The 26,785-nt window shown below is 43.4% G+C and overlaps 4 protein-coding genes across 5 annotated transcripts; 2 read left to right on the forward strand and 2 right to left on the reverse strand.

Annotated features, from left to right (window-relative positions):
* Nucleotides 1-2,112: 2,112 nt before the first annotated feature.
* On the forward strand, nucleotides 2,113-9,274 carry Dnaaf2 (dynein axonemal assembly factor 2). The gene is made up of 3 exons (XM_034513868.2): nucleotides 2,113-4,055; nucleotides 6,147-6,290; nucleotides 8,716-9,274. Exons 1-3 carry the CDS (start codon nucleotides 2,247-2,249, stop codon nucleotides 9,220-9,222), a joined length of 2,460 nt encoding a protein of 819 aa, XP_034369759.1. The 5' UTR covers nucleotides 2,113-2,246; the 3' UTR covers nucleotides 9,223-9,274.
* A 3,014-nt stretch (nucleotides 9,275-12,288) lies between these two features.
* On the reverse strand, nucleotides 12,289-14,873 carry Mgat2 (alpha-1,6-mannosyl-glycoprotein 2-beta-N-acetylglucosaminyltransferase). Its single transcript, XM_034513869.3, has one exon. It carries the CDS (start codon nucleotides 14,334-14,336, stop codon nucleotides 13,008-13,010), a length of 1,329 nt encoding a protein of 442 aa, XP_034369760.1. The 5' UTR covers nucleotides 14,337-14,873; the 3' UTR covers nucleotides 12,289-13,007.
* On the forward strand, nucleotides 14,859-16,288 carry Rpl36al (ribosomal protein L36a like). Of its 2 annotated transcripts, none has more exons than XM_034513870.3 (2): nucleotides 14,859-15,002; nucleotides 15,861-16,288. In XM_034513870.3, the coding sequence occupies exon 2, from the start codon at nucleotides 15,890-15,892 to the stop codon at nucleotides 16,208-16,210; it is 321 nt and encodes a 106-aa protein (XP_034369761.1). In that variant the 5' UTR covers nucleotides 14,859-15,002; nucleotides 15,861-15,889; the 3' UTR covers nucleotides 16,211-16,288. The 2 variants fall into 2 exon arrangements, with proteins under 2 accessions (XP_034369761.1, XP_076797937.1); XM_076941822.1 differs by lacking the exon at nucleotides 14,859-15,002 and adding an exon at nucleotides 15,065-15,243.
* Nucleotides 16,289-17,753: 1,465 nt separating this feature from the next.
* Nucleotides 17,754-26,120, reverse strand: Lrr1 (leucine rich repeat protein 1). Its single transcript, XM_034514434.2, has 4 exons — nucleotides 25,855-26,120; nucleotides 22,917-23,015; nucleotides 20,244-20,965; nucleotides 17,754-18,133 (listed from the first exon to the last, which is right to left on the reverse strand). Exons 1-4 carry the CDS (start codon nucleotides 26,059-26,061, stop codon nucleotides 17,893-17,895), a joined length of 1,269 nt encoding a protein of 422 aa, XP_034370325.1. The 5' UTR covers nucleotides 26,062-26,120; the 3' UTR covers nucleotides 17,754-17,892.
* Between the last annotated feature and the right edge of the window lie 665 nt (nucleotides 26,121-26,785).

A 26,785-nucleotide genomic window follows, 5' to 3' on the forward strand; every position in this document is an offset into this window, starting at 1 on the left:
GTGTATATGTATGTATGTATGTATGTATGTATACATACATACATACATATACTGCCAGACTCCACACAAGGACTGAAGCTGTATGTATACAAACACATCTAGCACATGTTTCTGTTGGATGTATACCTCAAAATGGATTTTTTTCATTATATGTGTTATATTCAATAGTAATTTCCCTAAGTATTGCTTAATGTATTTTCCCAGCATAAGAGAGTGCTTGCCAGTGTCCTTAGAGCACAGATTTTTAAATTTTATATGCATTGGTGTTTTGACTGCATGTATATCTGTGTGAGGGTGTCAGACCCCTGGAACTGGAGTTACAGACGGTTCTGAGCTGCCATGTGGGTGCTAGGAATTTAACCCAGGTCCTTTGGAAGCGCAGCCAGTACCTGCTCCTATCCGCTGAGCCACCTTTCCAGCCCGACAAAGGTTTTTTCTTTCTTTCTTCTAGTGGTTTAACATTAAGTTACAGGTTGGCAGGCTGGCTTAGTGAGTACAAGAGTTTACTGTGCACAAGCCTCATCACCTGAGTCCCATTTCTGGAACCCACACTGAGAGACAAACTCCCAGGAGTTGTCTTCTGACCTATACATGTGTTTGTGGCGAATGCATGCACATATACAATGATAAAATCTCAAAAAGTACATTAATTTATCTACATAGGTAGAGTAAGCAATAAATACCTGATACAGACTGATTCGATGGCAGATGACATTTAGAGAGAAGATGAGCCACACTGGCAATGCCTATGTATAGGGAAGCTGACAGATGAAGGGCAAGGAAAGGAAGAACAAGAATTCAAAATACTGAAAATGAGAGGAAAAGAAGTCAAGAAGTCCATTTTCAAACATTTCAAGCCTCCAGGGTTTAAGCATTTATTACTCAAATGGAGATATCCGATGGACAGTTGGATGAGTCTAGAGTTTAGAATGTGAAACAGAAGTTGATTATTTGAGTTTTATTTACTTACTTGTTTGGGGTTTTCAAGCAGGGTTTCTCTGTGTAGCCTTGGCTTTTCTGGAACTTGCTCTGTAGACCAGGCTGACCTTGAACTCAGATCCTACTGCCTCTGCGTGCTGGGGTAAAGGTGTGAGTCACTACTGTAGTCTAGTACATATATTTAACATGAAAGAGATGAGGTGCCATCCCAGTCTTGGGACATTCTACTTAAAATGTAACAGAGGAAGGCCTGCAGCTTGGTGGAAAGAATGCTTGCCTCATATGTGTCAGGCCCTGGGTTTGGTTCTGTGGACATTCTCTCCCACAAAAAAAGGATGAGTTAAAAGAGAAGCCTGGAATAGGTATTGTCATCGCAGTAAGGCCAGTGTAAACTGCTAAATGCTGCACTCGTAAAACTGGTCTGGGACTGCCCAGCTCTCAGAACATAGCCATACCCTGGACCTGGGCGGTGTGACTCTGGTACAGCTCATGCCACAGGTGGGAGGTGCTGAGTCCCACACTAGCCCTGCAACAAAACAAAGTTTCTATAGTCTGGTGCTGTAAAATTCTATTATATAACTATTACATCTGCTGCATTAGTTCCTTGGGGAGCACTGTTAGACTACTGAGTCAATCTAAGGATATGTGGGGTTTTTTGTTTGTTTGTTTGTTTTTTAAAATTCTATTCTCAACCCAAGGAAATTGATCAGGACAAAGTCTGTAATTTTGCTAAGTGATTTATGAGATCTTACATTTACATTATAAAAAGTGAACACCTTTCAGCTGCTTATTGGGCTCTGGGATCTGCTTTTGGGGAGTCATCTTTTGCCCCCAAGTGTTTCTGGGGGACAGCTATAAGGTGAAATACCTGAAAATGGAAGGGCTTAAACGTTGGTTCCGAAAACTGAACAGGGTCAGATAAAGTTAGGTAAGTTTGTGAATTGTATAGCCTTGGCTAGAAAATGTTTCTCTTGTCCGAGAAATTAAACAGTAAGATAAAGACATGGGGCTGAAAATGAGGACAATTACCACGATAGACTGCAAAGTACACATCCTGACACAGTAGTTTAAAGCGTGTAGCAGGTGGTGTGTTTGGTTTTTAGAAACAGTGGAGCCTATTTCTAGCATTTTCACCAGATCACTGCCCCGCCTCCCAGGTGTTACTATGGCAACAAAGCACGCGCTGCCCTGCCTTGATAATCCAGCCGTTACCTTCCTGAGCTGGTCAGTTCTTCAATAACCCGACTCTGAAGCTCATCCTAGACACTCGGTTCACTGGGTCTGTGCAAGGGGCCGCGTGGGTCACCATGGCCAAGGGGGCAGCCTCCTCAGCGCTGGAAGACATGGATCTGAGCGGAGAGGAGGTGCAGCGACTCACCTCCGCCTTTCAGGACCCAGAGTTCCGCCGAATGTTCTCCGAGTACGCCGCGGAGATCACGGACCCTGAGAACCGGAGGCGCTACGAGGAGGAGATCACTGCACTGGAGCGGGAGCGTGGGGTGGAGGTGCGGTTCGTGCACCCGGAGCCGGGCCACGTGCTGCGTACTAGCCTGGACGGGGAGCACCGCTGCTTCGTGAACGTGTGCAGCAACTCGCTGGTAGGCTCACCCAGCAGCCGACCGGGCCCCGGGCGGGGCGGCACTGCAGCTGGCAGCCACTGGTCCCTGCCCTATAGCCTGGCCCCGGGCCGCCCGTATGCTGGCCGCAACGGTGCCCGCTACACCGTCTACGACGTGGTCTTCCACCCCGAAGCGCTGGCGCTGGCCCAGAGCCACGAACGCTTCCGTGAAATGCTAGACGCCACGGCCCTGGAGGCAGTGGAGCAGCAGTTCGGCGTCAAGCTGGACCGCAGGAACGCCAAGACACTGAAGATCAAGTACAAGGGGACCCCCGAGGCAGCAGTGCTCCGCACGCCCCTTCCCGGGGGCGTCCCGGCCCAGCCCGAGGAGGAACCGCCAGGGTTTCTCCCGGACCCACCATACCCATACCGCTATCCCCCGGCGGCGGAGAGCACCGCCCGCTCGCCCGCGTCCCCGGCTCCCGAGGCCGTGCAGCGCCCGGAGCCCACCGAGCCGCGCTGCTCCGTGGTGCAGCGCCACCACGTAGACCTCCAGGATTACCGCTGCTCGCGTGACGCGGCCCCAAGCACCGTGCCGCACGAGCTGGTGGTCACCATCGAGCTGCCGCTGCTGCGCTCGGCCGAGCGGGCGGAGCTGGAGGTGAAGGGGAAGCTGCTGTGCCTGGACTCCAGAAACCCCGACTACCGGCTGCGGCTCTCGCTGCCGTACCCGGTGGACGACGGCCGCGGCAAGGCACAGTACAACAAGGCGCGGCGGCAGCTGGTAGTCACGCTGCCGGTGGCGCTGGCGGCCGCGCGCCAGGACCTCCCGGCGACACCGGAAGAGCTCACGGACGAGACCGGAACTGACGACATAGCCTGCACTTCCGCAGGCGAATTTGCCTCGGCGCGCGTAGAGGCTGCAGATAGGACCGGAGCTGAGCACGGGGAGGAAAGCTGTGTGGCAACCCCAGACCCCGGGGCTGCAGACGCTGAAGGGGAGCTCGTTCCCGAGCCGGAGCAGGACTTCGGAGGGGACTCGGTGGCACCTCTAGTCCTCGGGGAAAGGACTCCTCCTGGGGCCCGAAGCTTCCCTTACTCTGCTCTCCCGGGCGGCGGCGACGCCGAATCCCCTGTGGAAAGACTGGGGGTGCGCGGAGACCTCAGTGTCCAGACGAGTGAGCAGCAAGAGGGTACCCGGCACGTCACCTCGTGCTCACCCATGGGTGGCCCTGGCACCGAGAGCCTCGAACCCTTGTGCCCTCCTTTACAGTGTAATCAGGACGAAGACTCCTTGACTTTGCTCATTCAAGTGCCTGGGATTCAGCCGCAAAGTCTTCACGGGGATCTACGCCCCCTCAGTTACGAATTGTGCTTCTCCACACAAGACTCAGGTTATTCCTTCACTTTGCAGTTTGCTCCAGAGAATAAGTTGAGTACCAAAGAACCCGAGATTAGCATTTCTTTAAATAATGCAGTCATAGTACTGGCAAAATCTCCAGAGAGCCACGGACATTGGCGAGAGTGGTATTGTGGTCTGAACGACGATTCTTTGGAGGTAACCATTTTCACTATTTGAAATACTCTATCTTACTTTAAACGTTTTTGTTACAGGCACATAAATATTTTCTATTTATTCATATGATGGAAGATAGTGCCAGTTAAGCTTTTTCTCAAAGCGAAAATTGCACATATTCTATACTAAGGATGCATTTTAAGCCTTCAGGGTTGTTCTGTATTACAGCGGTTTACCTGGGGTCCACCGACTAGAAAAAAATGATTTTAGTGACTCCTAGACTTCTGGAAATGTATGCAAGAAAATTGAGCCCTAGCCTGCCAAAACTGTTCACTTCTAGATGTTTTTCTAAATTAAAATGGAGTTAAGGCATATTTGAAGACCGAAGTAGATTTATTGCAATTATACCATTAATTATTATCACCTTGATAGGGCTAATGGGGTCATAAACACCATTCTTTTATTTTATACTATACTGTGTCAAGCCCCAAGTATCGGATATAATGATGTGAGCCTGGACTTGTAACGTTCAGGAGCCTGAGGCAGGAGGATTATGAGTTTGAGGCCAGCTTGTGTATTGTAGTGAGACAGAGTCCTAAAGAAAACAAAAAGAAAATTGGGAGTAGTGAGACATATACAATAATTTCATTACTATATATGTTTTTATGAAACTAGTCATAGAGAGACGTGAGGCTTTCAAGGCCAGAATTGCCACTTTACACATAAAAAGTACTAAATACATATTTACACCCTAAATAGTAACTAGGGGAATTCATATAGAGTTTTAGGGCCAGTGAATTCAGCCGCTTTTATAATAAAATTAGTCATTAGGATAAATATGAATTTTCTGTAGTTATCATTTCCATACAGATATTTTCTTGGATTAGCTGAAAATCTAAAATATTTGACATATCTTTCTTCAGAGCGAAGCAAAAGTAATAAATGAATGAATGAATATAAGACTTTGAATCTGCAGATGTTAACAAGGCAAAATGCTCTATAAAATTCTTCCAATCCATTAGTTCACTTGCAAATTTAAATACTGTTTAATCTAATTGAACATAACTTGAAACTTATCTTGATTTTTGTCCCCCTCTTTGGACCACATAATAATCTTTACTTTGTAATTACAATATTTACTTAAATAAAAGCACAGAAGATAATCTTTTTTGGGGTAACACTGAACCAATCTTATAAATTAAATAATTTTAAATATGGTTAAATGACTAATTCCCACTTCACATGAATGTAAATAAATTATATGGTGTTTGGATTTGAGTGATAGTAATGTTTAAAATTTTCTATTAATAGTTGAGAAATCTTTTATTCTTCAAAACTACTTAAAGTAACTTTATACACATAAAACATTTCACTATATATTATGTAACTATATACATTAAAATCTTTCAATTCTTAAAAATAAAACATGGTGACTTCTTGAAAAACCCACACCCATGTTCTTAAGTGTGTCTCTCCGCACTCTCTTTTCCTGAGACACTGTCTTCTTGAGACAGTGGCTGTCCTGGAACTCTCTTTGTAGACTAGTCTACAAAGTACTCCTGAGTACTGAGTAAAGATGTGAGTTGCTATGCCCAGCACATAGTTGCTATGCTTCTATGTAGCTGAAGGTGACCCTAAACTGATCTTCCTGCCTCTACTTCCCAAGTGCTAGAAAATAGAGGTTTGTGCTGCTACTTCCAATTTACAGTCAAGAATTTAACAGGTATATTTGAACAGATCTAATTCTCTATATTTCTTAGCTGGTATATTAGGAATTAATAGAAGACTGAATTATAAAACCTAGGTTTTCTTTGTAGCCTTTGCAGTGAATCTTCCTAAGATATATCAAGAGGCACCAGCACTTAGGAGGTGGAGACAGAAAGATCCCCTGGAAGTACACATAGGCTTCCCTGGACTACCTCAAACGCTATATCTATTTGGAAAAAGTAAAAGAAAAATGCTGTGTAAGATTATCCTGGTAGGGAAAGCACACCTCTACTTTAGTAAACTTAGGAAAAGCATCATGACTTCCTTTTCTTCTTTTTCTTTCTCTTTTTAGGTAGATTTCATGAATACATGTTTTTCATATTTATTCTGGGAAGTACTAGATTTTTTTTTCTCCTTTTATTTTAGGAAAGATTGTTTATCAATGAAGAAAATGTTAATGAGTTTCTTGAAGAGGTCCTTTGCTCCCCATTGAAGCAAGCAAGGACTCTAGCCCCGCCACTGATTGAGGTTCTTCAGGTTACTGATGATCAGATTCAGATCCATGCAAAGGTATGAGTTTAGTGGGCATTAAAAAATAGTGACTGATGGCAAGATTATGTGACTGCCAAATGATTGCAGTTCAATTCTTGACATCAGAATTTGAAATAACATGTATATAGTAGATGGGCAGAGTGGTGGTAAGACTGTCTGCGTGTCTGCTGTGTGATAAAACCTTTTTATTTTCATGTTACAAATCATTTTATTGTGAGTAAACACTAGAGGGATTAAAAAGTCAAATGAATTTAAAATGTACTTAACAGCAAGTGAACTTGCAAGTGAACCTTAGAATTTTACAGTTAGACAAAGGTTTGTCTTGTTGTGGTTTGAAACACAGACTCTTATTATAAAAGCATCGCAGCAAAAGCATTTTAAGGTTCACACAACTCAAAAGACATTCATCATGGCCTCACTGCTAAAAATAGACCAAAAGACAATTTAGTTAGCTAACCCAAGAAAAATATTTATATGGGAACAGCTTCTGCATATGCACTGTGTCCCATGTGGGTACACAAACAGTAAAAAAAAATGTATCTTACATGCATGAGTATTCTGCTGCATCTATGTATGTGTACCACACTTGTGCCTGGTGCCCATGGAGGCCAGAAGAGAGCATCGGATCCCTTGGAAGTGCAATTACACAGCTATGAACACCATGTGGGTTGGGAATTGAACCCATGTCCTCTGGAAGAGTAGCCATTGAGCCCGTTCTCTATCCCCTAAATAAAACATTTTTAAATCTGATTTTTAGAAGGATAGGTGTTTTTAATCCCACAATATTCCTCCAGTTATGCATGTATATTTAGAAAGTTTGCAGAGATAAGCAAGTCTTTTTTTTGTTTTTTGGTTTTTTTGGTTTTTCGAGACAGGGTTTCTCTGTGTAGTCCTGGCTGTCCTGGAACTCACTCTGTAGACCAGGCTGGCCTCGAACTCAGAAATCCGCCTGCCTCTGCCTCCCAAGTGCTGGGATTAAAGGCGTGCACCACCACCGCCCAGCCAAGCAAGTCTTTTTTGGCATTCAAATCATAGAAATGACATCATAGAATTTACCTATTGTTTTTAACCGAACCTTAGGTTTGGTTATGCTTATGGCTAACACTGGACAAAAACCACTTAGGAACTACCATTCCTGACTGACTAAGAAAAGTTGAGAAATTTGGCAATGCCCTTTTATCAATTAAAAGTTTTTGTAAGCATTCTTTAAAAGCTTGGTCCTTTATTGTGAAGGAGATGAAAAATAATTGAAAGGAATTTCCTTTTTTTTTTTTTTTTTTTTTTTAAAGTTTTAGCTAGGTTTGGTGGTGCAGGCCTTTTTAATCCTAGAACTCAGGAGGCAGAGGCAGGCGAGCCTGATCTACACAGGGAATTCTAGGACAGCCAGAGCTGTGTAGAGAAACCTTGTCTCAAAAAAGAGAGAAAAAGAAAAAGAAATGTGCATATATAGAGGTTGTTTTTTTTTTTTTTTTTTTTTTTTTTTTTTTTTTTGGTTTTTCGAGACAGGGTTTCTCTGTATAGCCCTGGCTGTCCTGGAACTCACTCTGTAGACCAGGCTGGCCTCGAACTCAGAAATCCGCCTGCCTCTGCCTCCCAAGTGCTGGGATTAAAGGCGTGCGCCACCACGCCCGGCCCTACATATATAGAGTTTTATTTTACGTGTATATGAGTGTTTTGTCAGCATGTATATGTACACACTTGTTATAACAAGTATGCTGCGGGTGCAACCTGCCATATGGATGCTGGGAACTGAACCTGTCTCCCAGCAGGTGCTCTTAACTGCTAAACCGTTTCTTCAGTCTTAACTGAAAGAATCTAATTCCAGTCATTGTAGCTTAATTTCAGGCAGATCTCGAGTTCCAATCCAGACCCTGTCTAAAGAAAATTTAAGGGCTGAAGAGAGGCTCAGAAGTTAAGAGCACTGACTGCTCTTCTAGAGGTCCTAAGTTCAATTCCTAGCAACCACATGGTGGCTCATAACCATCTATACTGAGATCTGCTGCCCTCTTCTGGCCTGCAGGCGTACATGCAGGCAGAACACTGTATACATAATAAATAAATCTTCAAAAAAAATTTTTAAGAAAATTGAATCTAGTTTGAGGTTGAGATGGCTGGGTAGGTACAGGTGCTTGCAGAAACCATGTAAAGGTAAAAGGAGAAAACTACCTTCAGAAAATTGTCCTTTACCTCTGAACACCCTCCCTACTACTAAACTACTCACAATTAAAGGCACTCACTGCCAAGCTTGAGTTTGATCCTAGCACCTATGTGGTAAAAGGTGAGAACCAACTCCTACAAGTTGCCCTCTGACCTCTCTGTATGGGCTTTATCATGTATGTGTGTTCATGCATGCATACATGCATGCATGCATACATACATAAAAGCTGTGATTCCATTTCTGTTGCTTCAATCAATTACTAATTTGCTATTTCTCTTGATACAGTCTCAAGAATGTAGTGATCCTGATGGGCTTCAAGGAAAGGAAAAAGGAGTCAAAGAAGGATGTCCTCTAAGTGAAAAAGAAAACACTGAACAGTCTACCACCTGTAGAGCTGATTCTGATTCATCTGTAGCAGTTGAAGCAACAAAAATCAACACTTGTGTTTCAGCTTTAGGCCTTCAACACAGCTGTCCTGATGTTCCTCACGTGCTGTCTGGAAAACCTCTGCAACCAGAGGCAAAAATGGATCCTGAGTTTATAAGAGAAAGCAGTACTACCTGCTTATCTGAGGAAAAGGAAAATATAAAAGAGCCAGTAATAACTAAGGAAAAAAACATAGATGGAGATCACCTGTCTTCATTACTGAACAAAACTGTAATTCAAAACATACCTGACTTTGACACTATAAAAGAGACTAATACTCAAGATGGTAGTGTGCAGGTTATTAGAGATCACACGACTCATTGTGCATTCAGTTTTCAGAATTCCATGCTATATGATTTGGACTGATGTATATAATTTTGAAATTTAAATGTTGAGTAAAAAAGTTTGGGACCTAAAAGAGCTTCTTTGCGTTTTTAACTATAAATTGATGTAAAAACAAACATTTAAAGTTGATTTTGGTGAGGAAACTACCAGCCAGATAACTGTAATCCCAATGCCTAGCACTGGGAACCTGATGGTCAGTTCAGGTCAGGCTCAGCTATATAATGAATTAGGGGCCAGACTAGGCTACATGGGACCATATCTTTTTAAAAAACAAAACAAACAAACAAAAAAAAACTCTGCAGATACTTTTCTTGAATAGTTTCCTTAATAGAAAATCTTTGTAAAAAAAAAAAAAAAGAAAAGAAAAGAAAAGAAAATCTTTGTTATTTTTCTTCTCTGTGTAGCCCTGGCTGTCCTGGAACTCACTCTGTAGACCAGGCTGGCCTCGAACTCAGAAATCCGCCTGTCTCTGCCTCCCAAGTGCTGGGATTAAAGGCATGCGCCACCACCGCCTTTAGAAATATTTTTCTCAAGCAAAGTATTTAAAAAAAAAAAAAAGATTTATTTGGAGTCAAGGAGATGAAGTCAGAAGACAGTGTGTCTCTGGGATTAAACCCAGGTCATCAGCCTTGGTGGGAAGGGTCTTTGCTCACTGAGCCATCTGTCTGGCCCCTTAGTTTGTGAGACAGGTTGGTTCTGTATTCCCTACATAGCCTGGCCTACCCTCAAAGTCTTCCTGCCTCAGGTCTGAGTGCTGGGACTATGGCCTGTATCGGCATGCTGGCTGAGCTTTAAAGATACTTAGTTGTACTACAAATATATACTGGGTTTGTGTTCAATTTGGTTTTTATATTAAAGTTTCAAAATAAAGATTCACAGAGTTATGTTACCTAAATTCTCAAGAATCCAATTAACTGGAATATGATGGAGGAACACAATGCTAAAATTTGTTCATATCGTATGTTCTAACATATATGTTGGAAATAGATTTTTAAGAAGGGAAAGAACTCTACTAACAATGACCTAAAACAGTAGAAATGTAATTTAGCTACTTTGCATTAATTTTCATATAAGTCTGTCACATAATTTAAGATAATTTGGGGTGTAGTTGGATAGCTCAGCTGATAAAGGTACCTGCGAGCAAGCCTGAAAACCTGAGTTCAATCCCTCATGTTGGAAAGAGAGAATCTACTTCTACAAGTTTATTCTGACCCCAACACATACTATGGCATATAAACTTGTGCACACACACAACACATACACAGATAAAAATATAAAAAATATGTCAAGTTGGGTGTGGTGGTGCATATCTTTAATTCCAGTACTCTGAAGTGGCAGGTGGGTCTGTAAGTTCCAGGACAGCTAGGGCTACAAAGAGAACCTGTCTCTAAACAAGTCAGAGATCATCCTTTTGGGGATTGGAGACTGGCTGAGCAGTTTAGAGCCCTTGCACTTGAAAGGACCCAGGTTTGATCCCTACCACCTACATTATAGTTCATAACCAACCTAATTTGAGGTTCAGAAGATTTGATGCCCTCTTCTAGCCTATATTGGAACCAGGTTTACCAAGTGGTAAACATATACATGTAGGCAAAACATCACTACACATACAGAATAAATTTTTTAAGATTATTCAAAATCAACTCTAATTTCTTGGAAGTTAAAGTATGAAAAACATCTTTTGGTTTTAAAGAGTGTTTAAATTTTCTAAAGAGGCTGGAGAGATGGCTCAGTAGTTAATGCTAGCTGCTCTTGAAAGGATCCTGGTTCAATTTCCAGCACCCACCTAGCAACTCACAGCTGTTAATTCCAGTCCCACAGGATCCAATGCCCTCCTTTGACCTCCACAGGTGGCACACAGATACACATGTGAGCAAAATACCCACACACACAAAAATAAATTTAACTTAGACCAGGAATTAAAAATCTAACCATTCTGACAGAAAAACCAACTTTTTAAAATCAATTTATAACTCCTAAAATGAAGAGATCCTAAGATTATTTGTGGGTTTTTTTCCTCACAAAATATTTTAGAACAGCATGAAAGAAAATGTAAATGAGTACGTCTCTGTGATGTCATCACCAGTCCCGAGGCCATGAGCTGATCTAGTTGTTTCAGACAAGGCTACTAATTAGGACTAGCCTTTGAACACTCCTGGAAACCACTTTCTTTTGTCCTTTGAACTGGTGATATCAGGTTAGGATACTATACAGGAGTGTAAATCCTGGAGAATGGATTTACATCTCTCCTCATACAATGTTGAGCATTATGCACTGGGAGTATAGCTTGGGGTACAACCCTTGTGTTGCATGCAAGAGACTGTAATCCCAGCTGAAGGCAGAAGTGGGAGGGTTATAAACACAAGGCCAGCCAGAGCTATGCACACAAACCAATCTTTAAAAAAGCAAAAAGAATAAGATAGCTCAGTGGGTACCTGCCACTAAAGTGCCTGGAGTTCTGTCGCTGAGACTCACAGGGACAACATCCTTTGACCTTCAGCATGCACCACCAACACACATGTGCACAGAGGGTACAAATGTGGTAAAACATTTCAAAAGTCGAAAAACAGACAACTTTGCTCTACCTTGAAAAAGCACATTTCCAGTATGACTGGTGAAAACAGTCTTGAGACTTTGGTTCAAATGATCAAGTTATCTTTACACAGAAATGAGTCCTCTGTAATTTTTTTATTCAATTATATCATGGAAAAGTAATATAAAATATGGAGTAAGCCTAAAGATTGCTTCTTACTCCTGTGACTGTCCTTTTAAAAAGTATCTCACTCACAGTTGGCACCAGTCCTGCTGTACCTTGGCAAAACTGAACTTTGTATCATTTCTGGCCTTCAAAAACAATTTAGGCAGTACTTCCCTTATGCAGCAGCTTTTTATTATTGTTCATTATCTATGCTTGCCTAATTTGAAAGCCAAACAGTTTCTTCCTAAGAGAATGCACTGTCATGAATAGCAGCTTCACTTTAAACTCACACAATGTATAGCTAGAAAATATTAAGATGTGATGTTCATTCTCAAAACTTCTAAAATGCCTTTGATACAAATAGAAGATTCTGCAAAATGATTAGGAAATTTTATGCAAAAATGAGTATTTTATTTTGGCAGCACTAAAAAGAAAAAAATCAAAATCACTGTATTTCTACATTGAGGTGAAAACATTTCTTAAACTTTCTTATTAATCAAATACATTCCAAAAGAAATCATGTAATATGTATGTTGAAAGCACAGGCAAATCTTAACACAATAGCACAGGAATCAGTAATACTGAAATTGACTCTTCCAACAGGGTGCTTAACAAACTTAAAACTTCTGAGTTATTAAACCAAACAATTCCTTTCTAGTAACTGTGTCAATAGTGAAGCTGGGTCTGTCCCAGCAATACTCTAATGATTTCACTGTAATACTTTTTACTGTTGTTGACAGTTTTAAATAAATCTTGTACTTAAAATAACTTTTCAAAGTGGAAAAGTATACAAAGTTTTAGATAAAAAGATTAACAGATGTGATTTAAATAAAATTTCCCCTTCTTTTTATCAATAATCTAATCATTACCTTTAAGCAGATACAGACTGAGTTTTAAAACCCATGTCCCAAAATGAAAATTTGTTTGAAATTTTAATCAGTCATAACTGAAAAGGATTACTATGTATTTGGACACCTTTTACAAGAAGTTTGTGTATTAAAGCAGAAACCAGTTCCTATACCCTTTGTTCAATTGTATATCCCATTGAGACAAATATAAAAAAATAGAAGACTGTCACTTTTGCTTCTGCAATTGTGATTTTTCTTTCTCACTGCAGTCTTCTATAACTTTTACAGAGTTCATGGTCCCTAATATCTCCCCACCCTCCATTTTTCCTAGGTGGGGAAAAGGCTGCCATAGGAAACTTCTCACCAATAACTAGAGTTTCTGGAAACATGTACTGTTTGTTATTATTTAATAATGACTCAATTTGGGCACTCTGGGTGGATGGCCTACATGTTTTCTTGTGATGCATACCACAGTCTCCAGCATGAAAAATCCTAGGAGCCTGAGGAACTAAGACTTTCCAGACTTTAGGAAGACAAGCCAGAGTCAAATATTGAAGGGTCCAGTCCCAGTTATAATCATCGTAAGTACAGAAAGTGTCGGTGCACTCGATAAGCTTCTGATACGCTTCTCGGGTCAAGGCTAGCCCCATATTGTGCTCTGTAGATTTCCAAGTTTTCACATCTACTTTGTCAGCAATGCCATAGAAACTCAGAATGGTGGTGTAGGTCCCTAGAGAGAGGACGTCACACCCAGGACACTCCTGCTGCTTCAATTTCCACATCTTTTTGAAGACATGGTAAAAGTCTGGGGCTAAGTAGTGGTCCTCTTCCAGGAAAAGGATAAGGCCAGTGTAATCTTGAAGAACTTTGACTCTTTCCCATACAAAATGCAGCTTCCACCACCAATGATGTTTGGTTTGTGAGAATTTGGCCTCTCTGTAATGGCCGAAAGAGTCAGGATACTCGGCATTGATGCACCCCAACTTCAGAGCTGCATTCTTCTTTAGGTCTCTGGGGCAATCTCTGGGGTCACTACCCGGAAACTCACTCGGGTACAGCTGAATGCTGAATGGAAAGAACACTTGCAGAACCGGGCAGAAATCCACCCTAGAGATCAGATTGTTGATCTCTGCGGACCAGAAGTCATGGCTAAAGATGACTAGGATTTCATGAATGCCCTGGGCTTTTCGAAGCGAGTCTATCAGCAGCCTGAGGTATTCCGGCCTGTTATGCACCTGGACCACCAGCACCAGCTCCCCGGGACTCCAGGTGCCGTCATTATCGACATTCCTCAGCATCTGATCAAAGTTCAACTGGTACACCAGGGACCGGTACCGCAGCGTTAGGTTGTCCACCTCGGGCCGCGGGACCGCGGGAACCAGAGGAGCGGCCGATTCGTTAGAAACCCTGCGGATGCCTACGGACGCGGCGAGATGGCCCGCACCCCGTAGGGGCTCCGCGTTCAGCAGCGGCGGGGCAAGGGCGTCGTTCTTCCTTTGTCGCCCATTGCTACTCCAGAGGACGAAGCCGCAGGCGGCCACCACGAGCGTCAGGATTAGCACCTTCCGTTTGTAGATGCGGAACCTCATGGTCTCCGGGGCCGGGAGCGCGGGCGCGGAAAGGAGCTGGCGGCCTCTGCACGGAAGGGGCGGGCGGGCGGCGCCGTCGCCTTGGCCTGTAGCCCTAGGAACTTGGCCCCCGCGGCGGCCCTCGTTAACTCATCCCGGGCCCCGGCGTCCTGGGGCCAGAAGGCTCTCAACTGCCTCGCGCCGCCCGGGCTCCGCACATCCTCTCTGGCAGTTGCAGCTCAAGCAGCCGCCCCGCCGCTACGAGCCGCGGCTCAGCGTCGCCTCGGTCCTCTCCATTCAGCACCCGGGTTCCCGGAAGCCCAGTCGCGGCGGCCACACCGTGGCTCCTTTACCTGCGCTGCCCCTGGCCCTGCGTCCTCTGCGCGCTCATCCTTGCTCGCACGGCAGAACGCCGACACCGAACACCGCAGCCTCGCCCCGCTCCGCTCCGGCAGCGACCGTTCTGACAAGCCGCGACTGGCCTGCGAGCGCCCCGGCCCTCGGGCCCACACCCTCCGCCCCGCCCCGCCAGGCGCTGGTTGGCGCTTCCCAGAAGCCCCCGGAGGAGGCCGCTGCTTATTGGCTCGCAGCCCCGTCGCTCAGGTTCAGCTCCGACTTCCGCTCCGTTCATCCCTTTCCTGTTGGGCGCGTGCGGTTGAGGCGGGGATCGTTGCGGCGGGTCTCACGGTAAGCCTGGGGCTGAGCAGTAGCTGGTTCCTTGGGGACCGTGGTTGCCTGGAGGCCGGAGCCGACCGAGCTCTTTGAGGCGTGGGAAAGTGGCGGGTGCTGTCCGCCGCGGCTTGAGGTCAGCCCGCGGCCCCCTCGGAAGAGACGCTCCAGCATGGCGGCTACTGGGCCGCGAGGCGCGCTGGCTGCTAACGACACGTCAGCCTTCGGGCCCGCTGGCCGGTGACGGTGCTTTAGAGGGGTAAAGCCAAAACATACTGACGTGGCTAGGGGAAGGAACGAGGCCGGTTGTTGCAGAAACTACTCTATTTCGTCGTACGCCAATCATAGCTAGAAAATGGAATGTCCGGGTAAAAGCTCATCTTTACCCGGACGCCACTACGTTGTCCTTGCAGTGAGCCCTAATAAATTGAATGCTAATTCTGTTTTGGGAAGAACTGTAATGGCTATTTCAAGTGTCAGTTGCTATTTTTTTCCTTTGCACGCTCAGGCAGACCTCAACTACCTATCCTCTGCCTCAGCCTCCCAGGACATACTCCATCAAGTCTGACTTTGTAACCGAATAATGTCTCATTTTATTTAAAAGTGAATAAAAGCTACAATTTTTCTATAGGCTTGAAGTGGTGAGGATTGAACCCCGATGTTTTAAGGACACTAGGCAAATGTTCAACCACTCAGCTGCTTGTCTGCCCAGCCTCTGAGGCACTTAAACAGTTGTACATGTGTCGGGCCTTTTATTCACGTGGAAAATGAGTACTTAGTGGGTTTACACATTTTCGATCATTATTGTTTTCTATATGTTTCTACAAATTATACTTTCCAATTTCAAGATCCTTAATGCCTGAAACTTTATTACAGTTTTCATCGCAGACACTTCTACTGCAAAGATGGTCAATGTACCGAAAACCCGAAGGACTTTCTGTAAGAAATGTGGCAAGCATCAGCCTCACAAAGTGACCCAGTATAAGAAGGGCAAGGATTCCCTGTATGCCCAAGGAAAGCGTCGTTATGATCGAAAGCAGAGTGGCTACGGTGGGCAGACAAAGCCAATTTTTCGAAAAAAGGCCAAAACCACAAAGAAGATTGTGCTCAGGCTTGAGTGTGTTGATCCCAACTGCAGATCCAAGAGGATGCTGGCCATTAAGAGATGCAAGCATTTTGAACTGGGAGGCGACAAGAAGAGAAAGGGCCAAGTGATCCAGTTCTAAAACTTGTGTTCTCTGAGAGGAAAATACTGAAGCAGTAGAAAAATGACCTGCTACAGAATAAAGTTATTGTTAATGATACTAAGCCTTGTGTTTTGATTCTAAGTAGAATTGCATATTTAGGGGGTTGTTTTCAAACATACTTTGAATCAGGGGATATCTCTTCCTCCTGTGTGTTAGGATTACAGAATTTGTACCATATCCTATTTCTGTGGTGGTCTGTTGGATTGAACCCAGAGCTTCCTGCATGCTAGGCTAGGTGTATAGTAAGTGCCCTACAAGAAGTTGTACAGATAACCAATAGCTACAGATGAGCACAAAACATACGGTGTGGTTATATAATTCATTTCCCAGATCTGGTGGCAAAGATGTCATCATTCCACTCAGAAGGGCTAGCAGACTAACATTTAATTGGATACATCTTCCACTAGGTATTTTCAAATTTGCTATTTAATAATTGTTCATATTTTCTATTTTCAGACTTGTTGATGTTGGTTAACTTAGTGACACCTACGTTGGGTAACTAAAGAAATTTAATTAAGGGGGGGAGTAAAATTTGAATTCAAAGAAATACTCTTTGGGGTGTGGGGGTAAATATTATAATTAGGATTGGAGAGATGGCTTAGTAACCCTGGCTGATTTTTGTTTTTTTAATTTTATGTGCATTGACTCTTTGCCTAAAAGTGTAATGTATGAGGATATCAGGTCCCCTGGAACTGGGTGCTGGGAATTGAACCTGGGTCCTCTGGAAGAACAACCAGTGCTCTTTATCAGTAAGCCATCTATGTCTTCAGCCCATGGTGCTCTTTTTGTAAAACAGATCCTTAGCATCTACATGGCTCCCAGTTGTCTGTAACTATAGTTACAGTGGATCCAACATGTTTTCTCAAATCAACTCTGATGTAACATGAGGAAACCAAACCTTTTGATTGGTGGTGGTGCCAAGAATCAAACTTAGGGTCCTATATATATCAGGCAAATCTTCTACTACAGACCTCTACCATCATTACCAATTAAGACAGCTTTGGCTGTCCTGGAAGTATGTAGACCAGGTTGGCCTGCTTGGTGGTGTACAAGGCAGATCTCTACAAAGCAAGTTCCAGGACAGTCAGCACAGAAGCCCTGTCTCGAAAAAGCAAAAGCAACAACAAAACCCAAAGTCGCTCAAGCACAAAGCTCTGGCTTTTATCGCTAGCAACAACCAGAAAGGATGCACATGCACATACATACATGTACACACGTACACACACCAGCACAGATTAACTACAGTGTGTCCTGGATGCTTGAGGCAGAAACTTCAATCACATGTTAACTTCACAATAAGATTAAAGATCTATTCAGTATTTTGCCTGTGTATACAATAGGTATGTGTGTCACATGCATGTCTGGTTTCCCTGGAGGTTAGGACTAGTACTCAAGTACATAGAGTTGTGAGGCATACCAGGGATCCTCTGCAAGAGGGTACATGCTCTTGACTACTGAGCTATTGAGCCACTTCAAAACCTAAATTCAGCTTTAATTAAATTAAAATTCCAGAGTCAAATGGTTGAAAAATGCTAACATAATATACATTTTATTATCATGCAAATATATAAAAAGCTTCCCTTTCTCTAATTTGTTACTGGTAAAGCACAAATAAATACTCAACTGATACACATCTAAAAACCTTTCTGTTATCACACTAATTAGTTTAACATAGCAGAGGAATTTACAAAACAGGTTAGAGAACAAAAGTAAGAGATAACAGGAGCTTCTGCTCTACCCATATCATCTACTAAGACAACAGTGTTGGCCACAGAGTGTAGATTCATCATAGTTGTTCCTTGAATAAAAGATTGGAGACAAAATCTTCCACAGACACAGGTTTTGGCAGTATCCAAATCTTGGCAAAGATGATAAGGAATTATATCAGGGCCATATGGAATCCTAATGGGGAAAAAAATATATATAGTTACTAGATCCTTAATTTCATGTATTAAGGCAAGAATTAGAACACTGAAGCATTCCTTTAGTACCAGCACTTGGGAGACAGGCAGGCAGATCTATGTGAATTGAGTCCAGCCTTGTCTACAAATCCAGTTCCAGGTCAGCCAGGGCTACACAGAGAAACCCTTTCTTGAAAAATAAAACAAAAATCAAAATAATTAGAACACTGAGTTATAATAAAAGAATAATAAAGTATCATTATTATTTCAGGACTCAGTATTATTACTGTTTTATACTGCTAAGGATAGATAAGACAAATAGATAGAAAAAAATATACCTAGATTTTCTAGGTATATAATCCTGGAAGCACTCTGGAAGATGAGGCTGGCTGAGGCTGAGGCCAGGCAGGCCTACACAGGGAGACAAGTCATGAACAAATAAAAACAAGCTGAGGCCAACTTGAATGCATAAAACCCTGTCTTAAAAAATAAGCCTTGGTGACACAGGTTTATAATCTCAACTCTGGAGGCTGGAGGAGGAAGATCATAAATTCAAGGCCTGACTGGGCAGAGGATATAACTTGGTGGAAGGGTACTTGTAGCCTAAGGTTCAGTCTCCAGTTTTTTAAAAAAAAGCATCAGCAGGTGTAATAATATGCAGATGAACCCCAGCACTTAAGAGGTAAAGGCAGGGGGCTGGAGAGATGGCTCAGCTGTTAAGAGCACTGGCTGTTGTTCCCAAGGTCCTGAGTTCAATTCCTAGCAACCACATGGTGACTCACAGTAATCTGTAATGAGATCTGATGCCCTCTTGTGATGTGTCTGAAGAGAGTGACATTGTACTCACATAAAATAAATAAGTAAATCTTAAAAACAAAAAGGCAGGAGGACCCCATGTTTGGGGCCATCCTGAACTACATAGTAAAATTTGTCTCATAACCACCAAGATAACCTTTTTGGGAGGCAGGTGCTAGGGAGAAAGCTCAGCAGGTAAAGTCCTTGTAGAGTTAAGCACAAGGATCTGAGTTTGATCCACAGAACCCACATACAAAATCTCAGTACAGTGCAGCACTTGTAATCTCAAAGTGGAAGAGGCAGAAACAGGTAGACTCCTGGGCTCCCTGGTTGGCCAGTGTAGTCTACTTGATGAGTTCGGGATAAAATGAAACCATCTCTAAAAAGTAAAATTGGCTCTTAGGGGATGATGCTTGAGGCTGATGTTTGATGCCTGAATCATACTTGTGTGAGGATAAATACACACTCTTTTCTTTAAAACATCTTTCTAGTATGTTGTAGGTACTCATTAGTCCTGTTATAATTTCATTCTATTGCTGTGAGACAGGAACCCAAGCCAGAGCTTGAAGCAGAAACCACAGAGGAATATAATTTGTTGACTCACTCAGTGGCTAGCTCAAGGCTAATGTTCAGTCAGCTTCCTTGCATAGCCTAGGACTGCCTGCCCAGAGACAGGGGTACCCATATTGGTCTGGGCCTTCCCGTGTCAACTGCCGTGCTATCCTATAGGTAAGACAGGGTTTCTCTGTGTAGCCCTGGCTATCCTGGAACTCACTCTGTAGACCAGGCTGGCCTCGAACTCAGAAATCCGCCTGCCTCTGCCTCCCAAGTGCCAGGATTAAAGGCGTGCGCCACCAGCGCCCGGCCCAACCGTCAATCTTAATAACTCCTAATGTTATGCATAGCCTGACACTTGCTACAGGGACTTTTAAGAACAGGGACCTGAGCTGGCTCAGGACTACACAGAGAAACCCTGTCTTGAAAAAAAAACAAAAACAAAAGAAAAACAAAACAAAAAACAACAACAACAACAAAAAAAAATTGACGGTTGGGGTGGGTGAGATGGCTCATTGGGTAAAGGTGCTGTGGCCAAGCCTAATGATCTAAACCAGCATGGTGGAAGGAAGGAACCTACTCCCACAAGTTCTCCTCTGACCTCATCCAAACGCTGTGGTATTGTAAATGTCCCCACTACTCCCTGCCCGATTCCACCAAATAACTAAAAGGTTAAAAGCCCAAAAAGACTATTACTCTGAGTTTCATCATCCTATTAGGATGCTATTCAAGTACTATACTTTCATGACTGAAAGTCTTACCTATAGGATAGCACGGCTCGTTCACAAGATTCCACTAAAGTTAATGGTACTTGAAGCTTTATAATTGGAAGGACTTCTGGTTTTTCAAAAGTATTTCCAAAAAGATCCAAGTACTCCAGGGATAACATTTTAAATTCACAAGGTAGATTTCTAAGTTTGTTGCGAGCCGCTGATAGGTATCGAAGGTTGGTTAGCTGTCCTATCTTGAAAGGAAGGTGAATCAATTCATTGTCGCTAAGGTTTAAGTTAGTAAGTCCCCGGAATTGACAAAACTGCACAGGGAGTGCTTTGATTTTGTTCTTGCTGAGATCCAAACTCTGGAGTGACTTCTGGAGTGTGGACTTACACAAAGGCACACTAAATCTCTCCAGTCGATTGTCATTGAGGTTAAGCTCTTGAAGGTGGGCGAGGTCTCCAATTGTAGCTGGAAGCGCTTTTATACAGTTGTGACTCAGGTCTAACTTTGTAAGATATTTTAAGTACAGCATCCGAATATCAACTTGGGTAAGCCTACAGTAGGAAGCCTGAAGCTGTTCCAGAAAATATGGAAAGTTCTTGCTTAAAGGATAATCATTTTTGGATGTGATAACCATTTTGGTTTTATATTTTTCAAATTCTGAAGCCTTCACTGGTTTTAGCGTTGAAAGTGGTGTGTTGACATCACAGCCTCTATGAGCCAGTCTCATAGCTGAAAGGAAAGACTTTAAATTGCCAGGATTGGCCTGAATAAATAAAAACAAGTCACACAATTATAAATCCCATTTTAAATACGTCATACTTGCTAGTTCCCCCCTTAAAGCCCTACAGCTTCATATATAGGTTATATAATCAGTTTTGAAATGGACTGTAAAAAATATTTTAGTATTTGGTCTAAATTTTAACTTTAAAAGATTTGGGGGGTAGTGAGAAGGTATTGGGTAAAGCTGCTTGTTGTTAAGCATGGCAGCCTGAGTTCAATTCCTAAATCCACAGAGCAGAAGAAGAGAACCAACACTTGCAGGTTTCCCTCAGACCTCTACCTATGTACAGACAGACAGACAGACAGACAGACACACACACACAGAATAAATAAGAGTGGGACTGGTAAGCTGGCTCAACAATTAAGAGCACTTGTTATTCTTGCCGAGGACCCAGGTTCAGGTCCCAGCACCCATCTTAGGCTGCTCCCAACTGTCTTTCTCTGCCTACAGATCAGAAATAAGGATGAAATGATGGCCTAAGGCACTGTTGCAGCCCAGATCCTTGTGCTGCCATTCTCCTTGCTACAATAATAAACTAACCTCTGAAACTGTAAGGGAGCCCCCAATTAAATGCTTCTTTTATAAAAGTTGCCTCAGTCATGGTGTCTCATAACACAAATAGAACAGTGACAAAGACAAACATAAAAATAAAATTTTAAATGTATTAATAATAACAAAAACCAGATATTGGAAAGCTGGATGTGGTGGCTCAGGCCTGTCTTCCCAGCACTAGGGAAGTTGAAGCAGAATTGCTGTCAGTTTTAGGTCAGAGATAGGTCTCAGATCCTACCTCAAACAAAACAGACATCTGCAAGAATCTGTCTCTAACTGTAGGTCTCATTTCAGGGTCTGCCAAATAGCTTTAGGCCAAAGGTAGTCAGCTGCCTCTACAATTTAAGTTTTGGAAGCTATATTTTTATGCTTCTTATATATTCATGTAATATTTAATTCGTTCTTGGGTTTCTGACAGGGTTGAAGACTAGTTATAGTCTCATAAGCAAACTTAAGTTGTTTAGCATTGAAAGATATGATACAGAGTTGAAAGCATGGTTTTCAGATAGTGATACAGGCTAAAGTCAAAACATAATTCAGGTATAGAATCTTAAGCTCTTTAGTTAGGATGTGATGGTGAAGTAGTTATCTACTTGACAAGCGTGAAAGACTGGATGGTAACTGTATATAATATTCTGCAATTTGCAAAACTGTTATGGTTATGCTCAATTTATGCCTGAGAAAAGAGCTGATTTTTTTTATTTGGGATTGGATCTAATGTTTTGATTTAATCAGGAATCTGCACATCCAAATGCTGAAGATCCTTGCCCCCAATTGGTTTTTGATGGATCAATAAAGATGCCAACATCCATTGGCTGGGCAAAGGGAGATGGGGAGGGACCCTTAGAGTAGCATGGGCTAAGAACTGGGAAAAAGGAGACAGAATCGCCATGACTTGGGGGTAGAAGGATGGAATGCAGGAGCTGCAGAAGAGAAAGTCAATTAGCCATGTGAGGATTTGGGTGGGTAGCCACTGGCCACTTCCCTGATTGGGTCTGGGGTAGCAGGAGGAAGGTTTAGGAGTGCCCAGCCTTTAAGGTACCCAAGGCATTTTAAAATTAACTGGTGTCTGTGTGTGCATGTCTTCCATTCTGGAATTCAGATAGCTCCTGGACCAGTGCGTGCATTCGGCCTGCTGGGAGCCAAACTGGTGTAGCCCAAGCTCACCTCTATAAGGCTATCAAGGTGCTTTAACAGTCAAACGATCTTTGTTTTGGGATATAGTCTCTCTGTACATCCCTGGGTGGCCAAGAACTTGACATGTAGATTACACTAGCCTTGGGCTTACAAAAACCCTTCAGCCTTTGCTGAGTGCCGAGATTACACACATTTGGTGCTGCACCCAGCTTGCGTATTTCTGTTACTACTTCTGATATCATACCTTATTCAGACAGATGTCCACAGGAGGATCCTTTAACCGGACAGTGGCTTTCCCTTCATCCACAAACTTGGTGAAGAGCTGCTCAATGTTCTTTCTTAGCTAATTAAAATCAGAGGGGAAGGGGTTGGGGGGAGGGACACAAAAGGAGAAATACCATTCAATAACACGCACGAAAGTAGAATGCACCAATCTTCTTCCAGGTTTTAGCTTTTAGTCCCATGTCTAAGTGTTTTATGAAGGTTTTGTTTTGAAGCAGATAAACAGTTACATCTTTCAGCCAGCTGACACTGGGCATTACTGCTGTGTTTGCTGAATGAATTTATTTTTAGAAAAGGTTTCCTCTTTTCCCACCCAGTTACATGGCTATGGTTACAAGTGTCAGCAGTAGTTCCCTACCTTCATAGTCTCTGTGCCTTAGATCACGACTTCCACTAGATTATATACAAGCTCCATGAGAGCAGAAAGCTTGTCTGGTTGCTATGCTGACCTCTGAACTAGATCAACACTGACATAACTGGTGCTCAAAACTTTTCATAACAGATGTTTTCTGCTTTAGATCTCAACTCTTTACAGAGAGGCAGTTATGTACCAGTCACCATAACGAGAACTTGGAGCAGTGTTTAATAATGGTATGGTGACAACAGGCACTGAGTTGACACTTGAGCGAGATGGTTATTAAATAAGCACAACAAAAGGAAAGCAGAAAACCTTTCCAGTTTAGAGTAGAAATGTGACTTTAAAAGTGAGAGGCCGGGTGGTAGTGGCGTAAGCCTTTAATCCCAGCACTTGGGAGGCAGAGGCAGGTGGATTTCTGAGTTCGAGGCCAGCCTGGTCTACAGAGTGAGTTCCAGGACAGCCAGGGCTACACAGAGAAATCCTGTCTTGAAAAACAAAAGCAAAAAAAAAAAAAAAAAAGTGAGAGTTAAAAGACTAGGTGTGCCTTTTCTCAGCCTTGACCTTGTTTGCCACAGGACCTTAATGACCTGGGTGGAGCCATCCACCCAGGCTGCATGTGTAACTTCAAGAAAAGACTGCCCACTGAGCTTGCCTTGGGACATAATCTGGGCTTTCCCTATATATGCAAGTGCTGAATAGTAAACTTTGAGCCTTGATCACAGAACTTTGTCCTGGCTTCATGCTTCTTTTGCCCCTCTGTCTTTTTCATTTCCAGCCCTCCTTTCAGGTGAACTCAGTTTGTCCGTGGCCGCCAGGCAGCTACAACTAGGAACATGTGGAGGTACTGGTCATCGGGATAGAGGGAAGGAGCACTTAAGGTGGAGGGAATATATGAAAAGCCAGGAAGGGAAAGCTTGTTGACTGTGAGAAGCCAGAGACTCAGAAATGTAGGATGGATAAGGTTTTCTTAGGGGGTGGCACAGCTGAGTATGGAAAGAAAACAGAGTTAAAGATTCAAGAACCATGAAGCTCACTAAAGTTAACAATTAGATCTGCATTAAAATTCTTCCTGGAAAGCTAGGTGTGGTAGCCCACACCTTTAATCCCAGCACTCAGGAGGTAGAGTCACGTGTATTTCTGTGAATTCCAGGCTAGACTGGTCTATAGAGTTCCAGGACTGCAGGGCTACACTTAGTAAGAGCTAGTTTTAAAACAACAACAGCATCCTGCTAACAACAACATCCCACTCTTGGAGCCAGGTACTGGCACATAACTTTAACCCCAGCAATTGAGATAGAAGCAGGAGGAATTTTTTATGAGTTTAAAACCAGCCTGGTCTACAGTGAATTCCAGACCAGCCATGGCTACACAGCAAGACCTTGTCTCAATACATACATGCATTCATTTTGATTTTTTTTTTCTTCTAGAACTGCAGTGTAAAGTCTTAGCTGAACTTAGCTGATGGAGAAAAGGACAGGATATGCGGGGCGGTGGTGGCGCACACGCCTTTAATCCCAGCACTTGGGAGGCAGAGGCAGGTGGATTTCTGAGTTCGAGGCCAGCCTGGTCTACCGAGTGAGTTCCAGGACAGCCAAAGGCTATACATAGAAACCCTGTCTCGAAAAACCAAAAAAAAAAAAAAAAAAGGACAGGATAAAAGAGGGACAACATAGAATCAGACTCCGTAATAGCCTAGACAAGAGAGGGACGATTTAGACTGCAGCTTGGATGGAAGATGTAGTTAAAATAGAAGAACCCTTGCCTACTATGCATGAAGCCCTCAAGACGCAGTCTAAACCAAATATGTAGTGGTAAACCCAGAACTTAGGAAGTAGAGGTAGGTGGATCAGAAATTCAAGATCACCCTTAGCATTAGCCTAACATGCAATAGGTTGGGCTCAATCCTAGCACTCCAAAATTAGATGAATGAATGAAAATAAGTAACTCGAAGATAATACTCTCTTCCCTCAACTACGTATTCATTGTGAAGTACAATATATAAGGGAAAGAAGCCCAGAAAACATATAAAATCCGCTTAAAAAATAAGATGCAAAACAACAACAAAAATCAGATGCAGGGTGATGAATCATTCCCTCATCTTCATTCATAGTAGACACAAAGACATCTTGTTTGACCAAATAGCAGTGCCTGGTAATGTTGGAAAACGGATATTATAAATCTTGTTTTCAAACCTCCGGTTCAGTTACAGACAGACGATTCGAGTTTACCACCAGTACTACAGACACAAAGAATCTCTAGACCTAAGTCGGGTCAAACATTTTCCAAACAAACAACGCAAAGGATATATGTGACAAACCTCAACAACATCAACAACAACTCAAGATTTAACCCCAAAAGCCTGGATACTATTCATTGTTACATGCATTCTCTGTGTGCTGTAGATTTAACCAACAACCTCATATAGCTGCTCTGCTGCAGTGTCAGAGGCTTGTGCACGGGAGGGATTGCTATCTACCGACTCATAGAAGGCAGCAGCTGAAGTAAGGAGTATGTAGATGGTCAAGAAGCTGCGGACGCTCACCTGGTAGCGGGTTCCCTGCTTGTCCTTCAAGGTGGAGACCAGCAGGCAGGCGCGGCCGCCGGGCTCTGTCCTTGCTCCAGGCTCCAGCTCATTCCCGCTCGGGGACTGGCACAGGCTCACCACCGCTCGCACGCCCTTGCCTCGGCTCTTGAGCCCTAAGGCTGGTAAATGACAGCTACGAACCTCCACCTCGCAGGGCAGCCTCATCGCTCAACTCGCCATCCGGCCGTCAGGCTTTAAAACTTGGCGCCTCCTGCTCGGGAGGGACCTCGGGGACCTCGCATTAGGGCTGTCCGTGGTGCGCCTACACCCATCGGCTTTATGGCTTTTCGGAGTTCCACTCCAAATTCCACGTAGGATGGTGTAATGCCCATGTTTTAGTATTATTTAACGTTTAATGACCGAACCTTGGCTTGTTCGGGCATGCATGGAGGCGCCTCCCTCTGTTTTCGGACAGGCGACCGCCGAGGGCACCATGTCTTAGCGGGGGGCGTGGCAGGTGTGGGTGTGGGCTGCTGGTCCTGGTGTTCCCGCGCCCTCTGCTACGTGCCAGCCGCCCCTTGCATAGGGTTACATGGAAGGCAGGTGTCATCTTGTTTATAGAGACAAACGGCAGCGAGAAAGTACTCTAGCTAGACACCATTGCAAGAGGAGCTTTAGGTGACAATACCGGGCAAGGCAATTTCTGTTGAGCGAACTTTACTTTGCAGCCATGGTCGGCCTTGGAAAGATGGTCGAGACCCGCGTCCACGCCTCATTTATTTTATTTACTGAGCTCTGGCGGTGGAAGATATCGAGGGTGGGGGTGGGGGGAGGCCTACCCGCTCAGAGGAGAAGGGGAAGGATTGTGGGACGGGGTAAGCGGGATGTAAAGGGAATATGTAAAAGAAAATTAAAAAAAAAAAAAAAAACAACAACAACACTGCACACA

Source organism: Arvicanthis niloticus, chromosome 11 (assembly GCF_011762505.2).
Source record: "Arvicanthis niloticus isolate mArvNil1 chromosome 11, mArvNil1.pat.X, whole genome shotgun sequence".
NCBI classification, from domain to species: Eukaryota; Metazoa; Chordata; class Mammalia; order Rodentia; family Muridae; genus Arvicanthis; species Arvicanthis niloticus.